Source organism: Pieris brassicae, chromosome 7 (assembly GCF_905147105.1).
Source record: "Pieris brassicae chromosome 7, ilPieBrab1.1, whole genome shotgun sequence".
Classification (NCBI taxonomy): Eukaryota; Metazoa; Arthropoda; class Insecta; order Lepidoptera; family Pieridae; genus Pieris; species Pieris brassicae.
In genome coordinates, this window is record NC_059671.1 from 7,214,491 (window position 1) to 7,233,382 (window position 18,892).

General features: G+C 37.2%; 2 protein-coding genes and 2 long non-coding RNA genes across 4 annotated transcripts; 2 read left to right on the top strand and 2 right to left on the bottom strand.

Annotated features, from left to right (window-relative positions):
- Positions 1-286: 286 nt before the first annotated feature.
- LOC123712141 lies at positions 287-10,824 on the bottom strand. Its single transcript, XM_045665115.1, has 2 exons — positions 10,186-10,824; positions 287-1,258 (listed from the first exon to the last, which is right to left on the bottom strand). The coding sequence occupies exons 1-2, from the start codon at positions 10,263-10,265 to the stop codon at positions 376-378; spliced, it is 963 nt and encodes a 320-aa protein (XP_045521071.1). The 5' UTR covers positions 10,266-10,824; the 3' UTR covers positions 287-375.
- A 1,199-nt stretch (positions 10,825-12,023) lies between these two features.
- On the top strand, positions 12,024-15,649 carry LOC123712305 (ras-related protein Rab-18). Its single transcript, XM_045665327.1, has 5 exons — positions 12,024-12,325; positions 12,962-13,129; positions 13,820-13,961; positions 14,480-14,602; positions 15,058-15,649. The coding sequence occupies exons 1-5, from the start codon at positions 12,264-12,266 to the stop codon at positions 15,172-15,174; spliced, it is 612 nt and encodes a 203-aa protein (XP_045521283.1). The 5' UTR covers positions 12,024-12,263; the 3' UTR covers positions 15,175-15,649.
- On the bottom strand, positions 15,373-16,021 carry LOC123712308. Its single transcript, XR_006754068.1, has 2 exons — positions 15,765-16,021; positions 15,373-15,561 (listed from the first exon to the last, which is right to left on the bottom strand). It is a non-coding gene; the product is annotated as an uncharacterized LOC123712308 (long non-coding RNA).
- LOC123712306 lies at positions 16,001-17,833 on the top strand. The gene is made up of 3 exons (XR_006754067.1): positions 16,001-16,318; positions 16,890-17,048; positions 17,274-17,833. It is a non-coding gene; the product is annotated as an uncharacterized LOC123712306 (long non-coding RNA).
- Positions 17,834-18,892: the final 1,059 nt, after the last annotated feature.

Consider the following 18,892-nt stretch of genomic DNA (forward strand, 5'->3'; position numbering starts at 1 on the left):
GATCGTAAAACTCTGTTATTATAATCGGAGGTACGACCATATTATTTTTAATAAGGAATACTGGCTATGCAATCAACAAAGCTGGCAATAAGCATTCCTTTAATTTTGCTCAAAAGAAAATTTCTCCATCTTAAGGTTTATACGAGATACTTATATCCAATAAATAAATGAAAAATAATAAATTAGGTAAGCCATGAGTTATGTTCAGGCAGACCGAAAAGACATTAAAAAAAGAATTTATTTATTTATATGTCTTTACAATTTGAAATCTACTACAAGACTGATCTAAATCTAAATAATACGAATACAATAATAACTTTCAAATAAACTATAGTCGGCGAAATCGCTGAGTGCAACGTCAGCGATTACCAAGGGTTATGCCTTGGTAACTCCTCCGTCCTTCAGAGAGAAGCTGATTTTACAGCTTCCACCAGTGTCCTCACTGGTAGGCGTGATCTTCCGTGCGTTCTTGGTGCATCTGCTTGATAACTTTTTATACACTTTCCATGATACTGCACATATCAGTAATAGATAGAGGATGATAGTTGTCCAGCTTGGAGTTGCCATCATCTTAGGCCAATCGTTAATGTCACCCTGCTTCTCCAGATCTTCAGCCTTGTCCAGTAATTGCCGAACGTTATCTAATTCCAGATCTTGCAATTTTACTTGATACCGCACGACATCCACAGGTGAGTCTTGTTTTTGGGGCAATGGTATTATTTCATCTAAGTCCAATTTCGTGACATGTGACTGCAGCGTCATGTTCGCAACTTCTGCGCGACAATCTTCTGTTACGGTTATAAGATGGATTCCCGATGCACGATGGTAAGATGTGTTGGTCCCACATTGTGCTCTTACGATCTCTTCTCGCTTAAGTATGACCAGCCACGTGTTGTCCCGCGTTTTTTGGATTTTGCTGTCACCTAGTACCATCTTAACACGGCTGCAGTTGGCATTCTTGTGTTTTATGAGGTTGACGATGCAATCTTCTGATTTTGTGAAGGATTTCATTTGCAGAGACTCGCAGAGATGAACGCTCTCGGTGATCGACTTGCAGCTGTTGTCGAGGTATGCGTACTCATCGCTTCCAAGTGCAAGGAATTTGGATTTGGGTATAATGGTGAGGTACTCGGTATCAGGGATAGAATATAAATGAATAAGATCATATATACTTTTATCAATAGAAGGTATTTGTAAAATAAATGTTAATGAGTGCTTAGTACTATACGCTTTTACTGTTATTGACCTTTCTAGTTCTCTTATATTTCCTATATTTAAATCTGTAATTGGTTCTAAATTGTATATATTTCCAAGCTGTAATAATTCATATATTAAATTCTGCGGACTTATAATACTAGGGTGCATAACACCTAATTGCGAAAATGTTATAGCATCTTCTAATATCATTAACTTATCTAATATAATTTGCAAACTAAAATCTATTTGAACATAAATGTCTAAGTTACGAACGTGATTAGCTAGCACATCATTCGTCTTTGTTGTATTCTCCAAATACATAACTAACTTTCGCTGATTTTCATTGATTTTATCTAATTGGAGACCAAATTCTTTTATCGTGTTTTCGGCTATTACTAATGTCTTCTTTTGAACCTTTTGCATAGAAGTAACCTTGTTTTTAATAGCCAAAATATCAGCTTCAAATTTAAGAGCGTCTTGTTGATCTAGATTACCTGTTATGGACTTTATAACTGAGCCTAAACCGTTAATAAGACCTCGTTTGCGCCTAACATTCTGGGGAATAATATAATCAATTTTTCTATTCACTAAAGATAGATTATGTTCTATTTGAGCTCTAAAAGAATTTTGCACTTGATCTGTATGCATTGTATACAATTCTGTGGTATTTATGCTTGCGAATAATGTCGCTAACTCATTAATGGTTGACTGCAAATAAGTCATGTTATACACACATGCTAAATTAAAAATATCTATTTGTTTCATTATCCGCCCTTGTTTAAGCAAAAGGATTCCCGGATTGTTGTTAACAGGATTAAGGATTACGTCACCTCTTGAACAGAGCATGATTGCTCCTGCGATGAGGATCCTGGAACAAGGTGGGGCCTTCTAAGGAGTTTATAATGAACTCTAATCGATTTAGAATTTGGATGACTACCTATTATCTCGGCTACATTATTAGGGTGGAGGTGAATAATTTTATACGGACCTTTAAATACGGGTTTAGTTTTGTCGTTCCTTGCTGTTTTCGCCACCTGTTTATATACGGTTTCACCTACCTTGAATACGATGTCTACAGCTTGCTTATTACGCCTGGCTATTACCTGTTCTTTATTTGTTGACATTAGGGCAGTAACAGATTGCTGTATAGCTTCTGCGTTTGCCTTATGCTTTAGGACGTAATCTTGATAAAATTCCTTCGGAAAGTGCAGCTCCAATGGGTTACGTGAAGTTGTGTGACCAAATAATAACTCGTGTGGTGAATAACCGGTTGCCGAGTGAATAGCGTTGTTGTAAGCTATTATGGCATATTTCATAATTAACTGAATTGGGTCGTCTTTATTAATCATACGCTGAATTCTAACTATTTCAGCTATAGTTGAATGAAAACGTTCTATTGGTGAGTTCGAGTTAGGGTTATACGGGGTTGTAAAATGAATGTTAATATCATGTAGAGAGCAAATTTCCTTAATTACGTCATTATCGAACTTATTATCTGAGTCTGTTGTAATATTATGCGGGAGTCCCAAAACAGAGAAAACTTGTAATAATGCTTCGGCTACATGTATACTACTGCATGCATTTAACGGAACTGCCTGTGCGAATTTTGAAAAATTATCTATTATAGTGAGAAAGGTACCTCCTCCTGCTGAATATAAATCCATAAATAAATGTTCCCAGGGCTTACGAGGTGTTTCAGTAACTGCTAAAGGGGGTCTTAAAGGGTTTCTTTCATACTTCGCTTTCAAACAAATGTCACATTGGTTAATATACCTTTGAATAGTAAGTAACATGTTAGGCCAATGGTAATTTCTGTGCAATTGCTTAAGTGTTTCCTGTATACCGCGGTGTACTGTCTTACCTTCATGATACTTCCTAATCAACGCTTCCTGTTCGTTCTTATTCTCAACTAGCGTAACGCGCGTGGTACATCTAATAAGTTTTGGACCTCGATTATTAAATGTGGTACAATAAACTTTACAAAATTTTGGGTACAATTCATCGTTATAAAAATAACAGTGGAATATGCGATCTGCAATGGTGTGCTCTTTAAGAAACCGAATTATTTCCTGTTCTGTGTTATTTACGGGAATAAAAACGTCTTTAATAACAGTGCGTCGGTTGGTTGACCTATCTTCTACTCTGTAAGTGGTACCTGGGGTTGACCTAATATGAAATTGTTTTAGTTGCCTATCGATTGCGTCAGATAAAATAGGGATACCGTTATTTTCATTATCTGGTTGGGTATTATTAGTACTAACTAATTCTACCTCACTTAGTTGATTTTTATCAATAGCTGATTCTGCAATTGAGGGGCTCTGTGGGTCTAGTTGTACGTCTGGGTCTAAGTTATCATCTTGTCTACTCGGGCCTGCCATCGGTTCGTCATCAGTCTGTCTGTCATTTTGTTGAGTTATACGGACATTTTCAAATATTCGACCAATTAATTCATCGTCTTCATTATCGTCAAGGTTTACTGCAAGTGAATCAATGCTGTGATGAAATATCTTGACTCGAGATAGTGCGTCTGCGTTAGTGTTTTGCAGTCCCTTCTTATAAACAACATTAAAGTTATACTCCGCCAATTTCAGTCGCCAGCGCGTCAACTTTGAATTAGGATCTTTTAGCGACATCAACCATGTAAGGGGTCTGTGATCAGTATAAATTGTGAACTTACGTCCAAAGATATAGGGTCTAAAATATTTTATTGCCCACACTATCGCTAAAAGCTCTTTTTCGATAGTGGAATAACGCGACTCTGAGTCTGATAAAGTACGCGACGCATAAGCTACGGGTTTATCAGATCCTACTCTACCCTGAGATAACACAGCGCCTAGAGCAAAGTCAGATGCGTCAGTTGTCAATATGAACGGTTGGTCAAAGTCGGGGTACTGCAATATCGGATCGTTGGTAAGTATTTGTTTACACTTGTTAAATGACTCTAAGAATTCTGCCGTATGCACAATTTTTCTGCCTTTTTTTAAGCAAACTGTCATAGGCTTTGTTAACTTTGCGAAGTCTTTAATAAACTTGCGGTAGTAACCTACTAGTCCTAAAAATGATTTGATTTCTTTTTGGTTTTTAGGCAACGGGAAGTCAAGTACAGCTTTGATCTTGTCCTTATTTGGTTTCAGTCCTTCGTCTGTAAGTTCATGGCCTAAAAAATTTACTTGTTTTTGGAGGAATTCCGACTTATCTAACTGAACCTTAAGGTTATGAGTTTTAAATCTTTCAAAAACTTCACGCAGCCTTTCTATGTGTTCTTGTAATGACGTACTTATTATGATAACGTCATCCAGGTATGTATAAACGTTCGGTAAACCTCTAAGAATATGGTCCATTAACCGTTGGAATGTGCTAGGTGCATTCTTAAGTCCAAATGGCATGCGCAAAAATTCATAATGACCTCGTTCAGTAGTGAACGCTGTCTTCTCTATATCTTCTGGGTGCATTTCCACTTGATGATAACCACTAGCAAGATCAAGAGTAGTAAAGTATTGAGCACGTCCTAATCTGTCAAGTATGTCGTGTATGTTAGGTAAGGGATATTTGTCTTCAATTGTCCGGTCGTTAAGTCGTCTGTAGTCTATTACTAGTCTCCATTTAACTTTACCAGATGCGTCCGGTTTCTTAGGTACGATATGCACTGGGCACGACCATGGTGAAATACTTTCTCTAATAATACCTTGCTTTAGTAAATTATCAACTTGGTTACGTATTTCTGCACGTTGTTGTGGGGCTTGTCTGTAACTACGAACGTAAATTGGTGTATCATTTGACAATCTTAACTGATGTTTAACTGCATGTGTAAAAGTTAATGGTACATTTTCTGAATGAAAAATGTCGCGGTAACGATAACAAAGCCTAGTAATTTCTCGCTTTTCTTCCTCATTCATGTGACCAGTTCGAATTTTATTCAAATTGTCACAGAGCTCCTTATCTACGTCTATGTTAGCATTTAATGTATTTAATTCTACAAACTCGTTCTTAGTTTCAGAATAAGCCTCCAACTCTATAGGGGATTTATCGTAAATAAACATGTTTTCGTCAGTACTATTAACAACAGTAGTTTTAAAAGAACCGGCTTTAACTGTAACTAACGCTGTGGGGGATTCCAAACCTTCAGACCAATAGTGTTTGTTATGAATATACTGTCCATCTATATAATTAGTCTTTATTCTTACTACCTTCTCACATTTGGGCTCAATTTTAATTTTACGCAAAGGATGATTAAAATAAATTGGTATATTCGCTGTTTCTGTACGTAATATTCCTCGATTTAAGTCAATATTACTTTTTAAATGTTTCAGTAAGTCACATCCTATTAGTCCCTTATATTTTGGGTCAAAGTCGAAAATTAAAAATTTATGAATTGTATCTGTGTTAAAAATTGGTGGTAAAGGGAGGTGTACTATGTACTTATGACGTGATCTACTATGTGCGGTGGATATTTCGAAAGGCTCGAACTCAACCAATTGTTCCCAAATATTGCCAAAAATAACATCAGATGAAACAACACTCCGACTGGCACCGGTATCTACTAAGAACTTACCTTGAAACTCCGGCAGCTCTATGTACGGTAGATGGTCGGTATTTTGGACGTTGATTTTCACTACCTCCGATCTTCCTCTCCCTGAGCTTCGTGAAAATCCGGGTTGTATTCGGCTTCCTCCTGACAAGAATTTGGCTCGACATCGCTTTCGTCCTGTAGACTATTGTAACAATTATAACATGTACCTTGGAACTCCGGGTCCGAATTATAAGGGTTATTCTCAGTATAAAATACCTCTTCAATTAAATATGGGGGTTTTTGGGGTTTTGACACTGACCGCATGGTGACATCCGAATTTTTATGTGCATGATGACCCTGTTGAGGAATATTGAGTGGTTTACGGAAGTTTCCAGAGCTTCTACCTCCTTGTTGGTTTTTTTTTTTTTTTTTTTTTTTTTTTTTATAAAATAGGGGGCAAACGGGCAGGAGGCTCACCTGATGTTAAGTGATACCGCCGCCCATGGACACTCTCAATGCCAGAGGGCTCGCGAGTGCGTTGCCGGCCTTTTAAGAATTTGTACGCTCTTTTCTTGAAGGACCCTAAGTCGAATTGGTTCGGAAATACTTCAGCTGGCAGCTGGTTCCACATAGCGGTGGTGCGCGGCAAAAATTGCCTTGAGAAACGCTCAGTCGTGGAACGTCGGACGTCGAGGTGATACGGGTGGAATTTTGTATTTTGCCTCGACGTCCGATGCTGAAACTCAGCTGCAGGTATTAATCCGAACAACTCCTCTGAACACTCTCCATGGTAAATGCGGTAGAAGATGCAGAGTGACCCCACATCTCTACGCAACGCCAAAGGATCGAGCCGCTCGGAGAGGGATTGGTCATCGACGATTCGAACCGCTCTTCGTTGGATACGGTCAAGTGGAAGGAGCTGGTACTGGGGAGCCCCCGCCCAGAGGTGAGAACAGTATTCCATGTGGGGCCGTATTTGCGCTTTATAGAGTTGCAAGCGGTGGCCCGGAGTGAAGTACCGTCTCGCCTTGCTGAGCACACCAAGCTTTTTGGAGGCTAATTTAGCCTTTCCCTCCAAATGACCGCGAAACTGAACGTCGTTCGATATGTCAACGCCAAGTATTCCGATGCTGGCTGTGGCTTCAAGAAGAGTGTTTTCGAAAAGAGGAGTAGCGACAAAGGGTATTTTTTTCGCGGAAAACGCGCAAACTTGTGTCTTCTTGGGGTTAAATTGGACTAGGTTTAGTCTACCCCAGTCCGAGACTCCACGTAAAAGAGTTTCGACTTCAGACACAAGTTTGTTCCGGTACTCATCGACAACTGCCCGAGAAATACCTGCCCGGCCAGTGTAAAGAGTATCCCCAGTGCTGTCGTCCGCATAGCAATGAATGTTGCTAAGTTGCAACATGTCATTGATATGCAGAAGAAACAGGGTCGGGGACAGAACACAGCCTTGTGGGACCCCAGCATTCACGGGTTTAAGGTCGGAACATGCTCCGTCGACGACGACCTTGATGCTCCGATCGGCTAGAAAGCTGGAGATCCAGTCGCATAATTTCTCAGGAAGCCCGTAGGCTGGTAGCTTCGAGAGCAGTGCTTTGTGCCACACCCGATCGAAGGCTTTCGCTATGTCCAAACTAACCGCTAGTGCCTCCCCCTTGGACTCAATTGCCTCTGCCCATCTATGAGTAAGGTATACTAGAAGGTCACCAGCTGAACGACCACGACGAAAGCCGTACTGATAATCGCTAATCAGCTGGTGGCCCTCTAGATAACTCAAGAGCTGGCCATTAATAATGGATTCCATTAGTTTGGAGAACAAGGAGGTTATTGCAATTGGGCGATAGTTGGATGGATCAGTGCGATCGCCTTTTTTAGGGATCGGATGTATCGAAGCGGTCTTCCAGCACTTCGGGACAGTGCCGAGCGAGTACAGGTACCGGAAAAGGCGCGTCAGGACCGGAGCCAACTCAGGAGCACATGTACGCAGCACATTTGGAGGGATACCATCCGGCCCGCTCGACTTATGAATGTCCAAGGAAGATAGTGCTCTGCGAACAGCACGTTGCTGGAATGTGATTTCCGGCATTGAGTTATCACACCGCGAAATCGCCGGTGGTGATCTCCCCCGGTCATCCAAAGTCGAGTTGGACGCGAAGAGACAGCCCAAGAGGTCGGCCTTCTCCTTCGCAGTGTGGGCGAGCGAGTCATCCTCTCTGTGCAGCGGTGGTATCGATGGCTGACAAAAATTCCCTTGTACAGCTTTGGCGAGAGACCAGAAGGCTCGGGTCCCAGAAGGGAGTTGGGCCAATCTCTCGCCAAATCTGGCGATATGCTCTGACTTTGCCTTAGCGATTTCCCGTTTGAAGGACCTGGAGGCTGAGTTATATGCTTTTTTATGTTCGCTGGTATTGGCATCACGAGATATCGCCGCTTCCGCCCATGCATTAAAGCATTCTCGCTTTCGACGCGATGCCGCCTTGCAAGAACGCTTAAACCAGGGCTGTGACTTGCCACCAATCGGCACCGCAGAGAATGGAATAAAAAGTTCCATGCCCTGCAGAACCACTTCGGCGACAGAGGCAGCGACGGAATCTGGAGCTTCCGACGAAAAGCACATAGGCCCCCAAGGGTAGGACGCAAAGAAAGACCGCATCCCATCCCAATCTGCTGACCGATAGTGCCAAATACGACGACAACCCGAAAAACGGGGCCGAGGAGGGCGCGTAGTAGGCACAGTACTCCGGACCACACAATGATCCGATGAACCCAATGGCGGGTCAACAGAGACTTGATAGGTCTCCGGATGTGAGGTCAGCAGAAGGTCCAACAAAGAGGGTTTATGACCATCCACATCTGGTATTCGCGTAATCGCAGGGACCATTTGTGACAGGTCGTAAGCTAAAGCAAAGTCGTGAAAGGATCTTCCCGCGTGATCGGTGGTTTCCGAACCGAGCCAATCGGCATGGTGAGCGTTAAAATCGCCTTCGATCTTCGAGCAGGGAATCTGTAGCCATTTGGATGTGCTCAATGAGTCGCTCAGTTTCGGTATTTCCGCTATGGGACCTATACAGGCATGCGTAGAATCGCGGATGGTCATCGCAGTCTACGCGCAGCCAGAGGCTAGATAGGTCCCTTCCTTCAAGCGACCCGAGGCGACGAGAACAGATATCCTCTCTGACGTACACGCAAACTCCCGCCCGCGGCACAAATGAATGTTCCAATTTGTACCCCGGGTAGGAGAGGTAGGAAGTATCAGCCGGGAAGGATATCTGAGTCTCAGTAAGGAAGAATAAGGCCGGCTTCGCAGTTTCGAGGTGAAAGTGAACCGAGTTAAGATTAGAGTTGAGCCCCCTAACATTGGTAAAGTCCACTGAGAGCGTGGAAGGGGATGCCTTCGGTAAATTCTTCCGTTTGCCCCGAGATCGAAACTTACAGTTTTTTGAGCAGTTTTTGCCCACCCCAGAATACGAAGGGCAGCCTGTGCATCCACCACCGAATACTGATTGTTCCGATGATGGACGCTCAGAGGGGGATTCTCCACAGCGGAAACGTGTGGTACCCCCCTGGGGTAATCTCTGTTTAAACTGCATCTTCATATTCTGGGGGGGGAATTGATGGGCTCCGGGAGTCTCACTCACCGCACGAAACGCGAGTACAATAAGATGAACCTATTGCATCACTTCACGCCGGTTTTCTGTGAGACAGTGGTACTGCCCCGGTCGTGCCTGCCCGATTGGCTGAAGCCCGAAAGCAACAGCATGGCACTCCCACTAGTAAACGGTACGTAGAAAGTACGGTTCTTCCATGGGAGTAACGACTTAACTAGTTGTTGTCGTTGTTCTGGGGTCATATTGTTCTCTTGAGGTACATAGTTATCAGGTCTAAATTGAGGATGTGTGGGTGGAAGATGTAGTCGAGATGGGAAGGGTAACCTGTTGTTATGTGAATGTTGAGGAAAGTTCGGTTCCTTTTGCCTAAACGTACCGTTATAGAATGTCGAAGGGCCCGGCTTGTTAAGAGCAAGTCGCGCTTCTTCCTGTCTAGCTGCCACTATCGCCATTTCTAGTGTATCTGGTTTCGCTATTCTAACGCCTAATGAAACATGGAAATCTAGATTATTAACATACTGTTCAATTACCATTTCCTCGTAATAACCTTTATTAGCATGGTTTCCTATAGATAACAGGGTGTCCAGTAACTCACGAAGTCGTTTGCCAAAGGACTCGGCGTTCTCATTTTTAAATTTACGCGACCTCGTAAGCTCCTGCATTACTTGAATTTCGTTGCGAGGTTCGCCCAAGCGACGAATAAGAGCTGTCTTTATATTGTTCCACGTATCTAAGTTAGTCTCATAGGCGATTGCCTCTACAGCCGCACCGCTCAACTTACTTTTTATTACGCTAAGCAATGTGGGATGGTTCCTCCCCGCGACTTCTATTTGTTCGAGAACATTTTCTACCTCTCTAATATAAAAATTAAGTAATTTCTTAGTTCCGTCATATTTGGGAATAAGATCTACCAAAATTTTAAAATGCGGTGAATCTAATAGCGACATATTTTGAATTTAATTATATGAATTAATAAAGTTATAAAATATAACAATTTCTATGTAGATCCGCTTACACTTAACAATACGCGTAACGTGACGCTAAGGAATGCCCGTCCGATGTGAGAACAAGACAATAGCCTATTGTTATAATGTTAAAGTTTTAAACCGATTTTAGGTTTAAACACTCATTAATTATATATATAAAAAAAAACTATATCTAGGACAGGAAATAGAGCAGGAAACTTGGCTTAGCGAGAGTACTCACCAGACCAGCAACTGCATTTCTTGTCGAGTCTCGTAGCAGCACGAGGGAACGCCCAATGCTCCAGGTGTACCCGCGTGGATCTCGGTGACCGCCCTTGATGAGGTTCCTTTGGATTGCAGTAACGCGACTAGGGAGTCGCCGTTTACCAGGGGACTTTGAAGAGTTTGATTCGCGGTTTTCCTAGTTAAACGTGCAATCCTACCGACTGCGCCAGTTATGTTCAGGCAGACCGAAAAGACATTAAAAAAAGAATTTATTTATTTATATGTCTTTACAATTTGAAATCTACTACAAGACTGATCTAAATCTAAATAATACGAATACAATAATAACTTTCAAATAAACTATAGTCGGCGAAATCGCTGAGTGCAACGTCAGCGATTACCAAGGGTTATGCCTTGGTAACTCATGTCTTACAATAATTTAATTGATGCTTATGAGTCGTATTTCCATACAATGTTTTATTTTGTTCATGCTCTCAAATATCCCACATTAAAATGAGAACAATCAAACACCATACCATAAAGTTAAAGTATTAGTGGAGGGGTTCCGGGAAGGCAAAACAATTAAGTAACCACCAACCTTCGATAGTAATCGTATAAATTTGTAACTTACTACATATGCCTCTTATAAGGCGGCGTACAAATTTAGGCAGAAGAACCCGAAATGCAACGAATCAAATATTTTAAATGTTTTATAATTTTTAATTTTAAAATCAAAATAATGTAATTTTATGACTAGCCTATGAGGCGGGACGAAGTTCGCCGGGTCAGCTATATTATAATAGCAAGCTTGGGACCACAGATCATTGAAACAATAGAGATTATAATTCTTCTAGCAAAAACATTTTATTAAAACTTCTATATCCCCTAATCAACCTAATGAGCCCTTATAATATTGTGTTCAGCATTTGGATTTTTACTTTATCTGTGACAGCGTTTTTTTTTATAATGTCATTAATATGACGCGTTGCTGAACTGAATTCTGTTTTAAGAAAGATTGAAAGATATTATATTTAAAAAAATTAGGAAAAGGAAACATGCTAAAAACAAATTCAATTATTTTTTGGATCCATTATATTTTTATAATATTCTTACTAACGGTTTATTTTTCAGCTTCAAGTAAAAGGTTGGAAAACTATACGCGAGAAAAAATAAACAAAGACATCAAGGAATACAGAAAGGAGGTTCATGGTTGTATCAGATTAAAAGTTCTGAATTTGTCACTTCTATCATTTCCAGAATGCGTTTAGGACATGTATATACACCTCACCATTTAGCAAGGCTTCGTATTGTTGATAGTAATATTTGTGAGTGTAAGAATATTGGTAAACTCGACCATATTTTCTTTTCTTGTATGACCATGGTTTACTTAACTAACGGTTTCTACTACTTACTATTACGCTATTACCAATAGTCTGTAGATTTAAGCACTGGTAAGAACTAACCTTTGTTGATAATTGACATATTGTGACTGTCAACTGTCATGTCTACATTTAACTGTAATAATAATTTCATGACGCAAAACAAAAATAATATTTTGATTTATTTGCAATATTTAAGTTTAATTATCTTCGTTAAAATACGCACTTAAAAATAAAGAAGAACCTGTTCTGTGGTATAGCTAGCGATTGTGTGAACTAAGAGTTAAGACTCCGTGTTTTAAACTTGTGAAGTCTAAGGGGTCTAATTTCTATTAATAATTGTGTAAATAGATTAAATTTGCTCTTTCTCCACGATATGGATTGCGTTACAACATTAAAGATTCTTGTAATAGGTGAAAGTGGAGTAGGAAAATCCAGGTATGGATAAAATCTCTTCATTGAGTATAGAATGTTACCTACATGAATAAAACATGACTCAGTTCTTCAATGATTTTAATAGCTGTTGTAATATGACTATTTTTAGTATTGATAGTGTTTACACGAAATTTTACTTAAATTCTTATTTGTTATCAAGTAAGATAGATAAGAAATTTAGCCTAGGTATACTTACTTTTATTAACTTTATTTTAATATACTAGAACAAAGCAACAAAGATGTATAATATATGTATTTATGTTTGACCATTACAGAACATGTATGGATAATGACTTTATTAAAATTTATAGTGCAATTAAGTCTTGTTTTCCCATCATACTTTACTGTATCTATTTGAATTTTATGTAATTCTTATATACAATACAATAATTTACATTATCTACACCATTTGTTAAGTTGTTAATTTTTTCCATTGTGAATAATTTCTCAAATTTGGCTCCAGAATTTGGTGAAGTAGTGAGCAGGATAGAAGTTTTTGTGTTCAAGAGAAGTCTTTCTTATATTTATTCGTAGTTTATCTCTAATTTACTTATATGCATTTACTTTTAACCTGGAAATAATAAATAAGTTAAGGATAGAAGCAAAGTACATGGTTTTAAATATTACGATTTCTTTTAGTATCATTTTGGCATTTACAACAGGCAGCTATAATGCATCATTCCCAGCAACAATTGGTGTTGATTACAAATGTAAAGTTATGGAAGTGAATGGTCTAAAAGTTAAGCTTGGTATTTGGGACACCGCTGGTCAGGAGAGATATAGGACATTGACAAACAGTTTTTACAGGTAAATTATTCATCCATAAGGTCAATTTATTTGCCTGATAAAAATTAGGAGTTATGTACATAAAAGTTAATGTATTAGACTGATAAATATGAGTTTTTAAACAGTGTTTTAAAGTTAAGTGTGTGTCTATATATTTTATTTTATGTTTTATGGTGTAGTTGTTGTCAAGTTGAACTGTGATAAAAAAGAAAATTACCAACTTAGTCAAAGCAATATAATATAAAAGGTAAAGATTTCACCATTTCCATACCAAACCGCAGTGATGCTTTAATATTTTTTCAACCACGTGATTGTAGTTGTGATTGGTTAAAATAATACACATTGCTTATAATCTACTCCTTGCTCACTTATAATAGTTTAAAGAGGTAAGTATTGTATTTATCTTTTAATTTATCTGGACGAATTTCAAGAAATTCTTTTCCTATAAGAATACTACATTGTATTTCATAGACTATATTTATTTTATAAACCCAGCTGTTTTTAGTTTTGACAGGCCATTAGTAAATAACATTCTTCATATCATGCATGTTTTATGTAGTTGTTGATTTTATTGTAGAATAATTTTGTTTGTCATTTCTTACAGATAATCTTGTCTGTGAAGTGATAAGAATTTAAATGACTGAATGAAGATTAGTTGTCTGCTTGTTTGTGATTGAGTTTTCTTTCAATGTTTTTATTATTATCTTTTAGAGATGCACATGGAGCAATATTAGTATATGATGTATCAGAACCAAAATCATTAGCAAAATTAAATGAGTGGGTTGAAGAACTGCAAGTGTATTCAACAAAGAAAAATATTGTCTGTCTTGTTGTCGGGAACAAAATTGATAAGGTTGGTTTTCATGCTCATTGAATCAAAGATACTTTAATTATATGCAATTCTGTACTGAAACCATTAGGTTAGTAGGTATTACATTGTAAATTGTTATGTAGGTTAAATTTTTATAGATACTGAATCATGAATTGGGACAATGGTCTTTACATTAATATTTATAAGGTTCAGTGTGTTTAACCTTGAAGGTTGAAACCTTGAATCAGTTGGATTGTTGGTTAAATACATATGTATCAAATTTAGTAAGGTGCTTACTGCTAGCTTAGCATTTAGTGACAAAACTTTAAATGTGTCTGTCCTAGCAACCTCAATGGAGATACAAATATAACATGTTGTTGTTGGTTATGTTGACTGTACCAGTTTTGTATTCAAATAGCAATTGGATATTTAGTCTTTTTGATTAGACTCATGATAAACCTTTTATGCTAGTCCAATTTTTTTTTTAAAGTTTTTTTTTAAATTCAATATGAGAAAAAAAATAATGTTTAAAGTCCATTTTTAAATTTGTAATTATCTAGGATCGAGTAGTGACTCGTGAAGCAGGCCAGGCATTTGCGCAGAAACACCGAATGTTATTCATTGAAAGCAGCGCGAAGACACAAGAAGGCATCAACTTGGCGTTCGAAGAACTTGTACAAAAAGTAAGCTCCTAATACTGCACCAGATGGTTTTATTAAGGTATCAAATATAGACAGATACAGATACCGACAAACATCTTGAACAATTGTCCTTGCATGCGCAGATGCTATTTTTAGGTGTCACTGGGAAGGGCGGCGGCGGGGCAGGGACGCGTCGATCGCGTGATTGGTAAATCAGTTGACGTTTGTATCCGGCTCGGTGTACGTTGCGCAAACTTTCCCCTACTACGTTGTTTAATGCTCAAGAAGTTTGCCGGTATCTGTACATGACTAAGTAAAAATATTAATAGCGCAAAAATGTATACTTTATATTTTGACTTAATATTTTATATTTTACAGTAGTGCTGTGTACAACATATTCTTAACCGAGTTCTAAAACCCGTAGGGTTAAAATTGGATCTTTTACAGCGCTCTCGGTCAGCAATGTAAAAGTATATACATATATATTCGTTTTGTAGATTATCGAAACACCTGGTCTTTGGGAGTCGTCAGGGTCATCTTCGAATATTCGTATCTCGAACGAAGAGCGGAGACAGCAGGAGTCTTCCTGCTATGACTATACATGTTCTATATAATATTATTTTAATGTTCGCTTGGTTGGCTAATATCGGCGAATTCCATTATACTAAATATATGTCACGGTACGGTTTTATTCACTTCGCTTTCACCTCAAATCATAAAATAGTTTAATTTTACTCTTATTGTTAAGAGAATTAATTGGATTTCGGTAATCCTATGTAAAAAATGGAAATAAATGTAAATCAATGAAGGCATTTTGATGAACTTTTAGTGTTTAAACTCAGCCCTTGGGGATTCCTTTATTTGGTAACATACAATAGGTGTTAATGCAAATATATTGTACATACATTGGTTTATACAGGATTAAAAAGCATGTACTTTGCACCAAAAACATATAATCTTCATTTGAATATCCTATATAGCCAACCCAAAGTGATGTTTTTCTGTAAATAATTGTGATATTTATGACATTTGTATAATAACAATAGCTAATATAGAACTGGATTTAATAAAGTTAATGCTTTTTAAATATTTTTTTTTTAATTTGACCTATAAAATCCTTCCTTCCTTCTTATATATCTAGTCAGGGTACGGTGTGTCATATTCATTACGTTTTTGTCATACGGAACTTGTTAGCACTGTGTACCTTGTATATTTTTAATACTGTAGTAGACTTGCGAGTGTATTAATCGATGTTTTGGAATACTAATTAACCTTTAAATGACGTCATTAACATATTATGAAGACAGTTATACATATTAATTTCTCTAACGCAAATCAATACTCGTACAGGTAACATTATGAAGCTAATACAATTTATTTAATCAAACTTGTAAGTTGAAAATTCTCACGTGCCGCCGTTGCACGTCAAACAAAGCCATTTCTTTTAAAATTGCTTTGAGATTGAATTTTATCAGCTTTTTGCAACATATTGTTTGACCGTAGTAATAAATCGTAAAAAAATTATAGATTTTTTCTATATACCAAGATGCTATATAATGTGCGTTTAGATTTGTCAACGCTAAACCCACTTCCCTGAGTGATGGTCACTCATTAGAGGCCTCGAGGTCGTTCAGAGCTATTTGTACTGGACAAGTGATAAATTTTAACTACTGAACTTATCTTATATGGCGCCGTTTGTGGTAATAAAGTATTTATTTTCGCATAAAAATGTCCTATAACCTTCCGTCAGACTGACAAGTAAGTATCAGAGTTAACACTTAGCGCTAAGTGCGACTCCTGTATGACAAACTTTTTTTAATCTGCGGGAGTTTTAAATGTTTGCAGTATTATTTTAAAAATATTGCAAAACATAGCTGTTATTCCCTGTTAATTACTATTATTTACTTTTTTGTATCAGATGTGAAAATGAAATTCATGGATCCCAGAGCAAGATCCACTAAAACTAACCTTGGTTACTAGCAGCACAGTTGCAAGAAACCTCGACGTTATTGTCGCAGTCTGTAAAACTTATCATTTGGTTCGCCCGAGTAGGTACTAAACAACCGAACCGATATCATCTCGAATGTATTACGTTATATACTCTACGCTTTGAGAACTTTTAACAACCCTAGCCAGCGAGTGATGTTTATTCATACATTTAATACCTAGTGATACAAGGAAATTTGATTATAAACACAATGCTTTAGTAACTTCGCGTAACACTGAAGAAATCAGAAGGTTAAATCTACATTGGTTACATGATGTATTAATAAAAGAAGAGAGAATCAACATGTATTACGCTTTGCTCCAAATAACATGAGTTTTTCAGTAATTCCATTTAAAATATCAACCATCTTCGCCGTTGATTGCTAATTCGGGAGATAAATTCTTCCGTATCAGTTTAATTAAATAAATATCACTCGCCTGACGGACGGTACATCGGAAATCGGAAGCTGGCTTATCTTATCCATACGTCCTGATTCTGCAAGTACGAGTCACTCGTGTCGTTTAATTTTGTCAAAATTCGAGGAAATATGTCGAATTTTATCATTTTTGGCAGTTGAGTTTTCGGTCTTAGATTTTGATCTGATTAAGCTAAAGAAAAACTCCAATTAGCGCAGTAATTAAAAACATACTGATAAATTATTATTGTATTACGTTACATATTACTTGTAATTCAAGTGATAGATTTATAGCAAAAAAATTGTTACAGAACTGGAGGCCTACCGAGAGCTTTTTAAAAAAACAGCTGACATGCTGATTCTGTAGGTTCCTCAATTCAATAATAATAATAATCAATGGCGCTACAACCTGTTTAGGTCTGGGCCTCAGATTTCTGTATCTGTTTCTTGATCAGGGATGGCCGTCCAACGCTGAAGCCACTAGGCCAACACTGCTCCTCAATTCAATAGCATTGTTTATACCATGACTTTCTATGAACTGAAACGTATTGGAATCGGAAGACCGAAAGTTTTGCTGAAAAAAAATGTATTATGTATATAATGTATGTTTGTATTTTAAAATTTAACTGTAAAACTTGCTTCGATTCTATAACAATACATAACATCTAAAAATTATATTGAATAATTCATCAATCTATATAAGCTATTATGTTTAAGTGTATAACTTGTTTTGATGTACATATTTTTCTGGTGCCATGATCTATCTATTGAAAGGAGCTATCAATTCAATAATATCTAGGGTGTTCACAGAAATTATAAAACTAAAATATAAAAAAAGTATTTTCTTGATATAAAAACCCCCTTTGCAAAACATATAGCAAAACAACACAACTCGTAAAGCATAAGTAACTTTAATTAAAAAATAAATTCGTTTATACATTAACTAACTTATTTAATATAAATAATAATATTTTCTTATAGATTAAATTTGACTTGACAAATTCCCATAATTTTTATACCCCATTAAACATTGCCTGTAGACATCTTTTTCTATCCTGATGGCGCCGACCTCACTAAATGAATTCTGTGTGTAGAATATTTTCAAACGGCTTATTATTTAATAATTATAAAATTCAAAAATACCTACGTTTATTTAAAGAAACAAAAGAGAAGAGGAGTATAATACAATACACGAACATAATAAGGAAATTTTTAATTATAATAAATACTATTGATATAGGATTCCTGAAGATGAAATTCGGGGAGGGTCGGTACTTTTGTAGTTTTTACCAATACTATTCTGATTCCTTAAGAAGGTTAGGTTTAGTTGTGTGATTCATTATGCTATTTCTTAATACACAAAATTATCGTTTAAGGGATCTGATTTGATTTGTAAAATACACGAAATCAACGCTGGCGGAAGCTGGTTTATAATTTTTGTTCTTTACTCCTACACTATACGTAAATCATTAAGGGATAATTGTTAAACATAGTTTGTGCAATAATTGTGTGTATACAACAAATATTGTAGGTTCACTGAAATCTTCAAGGAATCAATTATAAACTTGACATCTTTGAAGTCAGTAGAAAGGGATTGTCGTCTTGTTTTATATCTTCGTCGATTTTTTAATGATTTCTTTATAATATACATACTTCCTTAACTCAAATATATAGATATATAAAAATTATAAAGTTTTTACTATATTAAACAAAGTATCTTATTAATCTTACTTTATGAACGAGTTATAATTAAAGTATTGAATTTTATGTTTTAAACTATTATTTGGACATTTCGATACAAAAAAGTTAAACAACAAATTACGTTTTTCGAATGGCTTATTCTGTCATAGTTTGAAGACGATACGGTAATGTTCAGTCGCAAGATCATAGTACGAATTTTCATACAAATTGAATGCACGTAATCTGATTT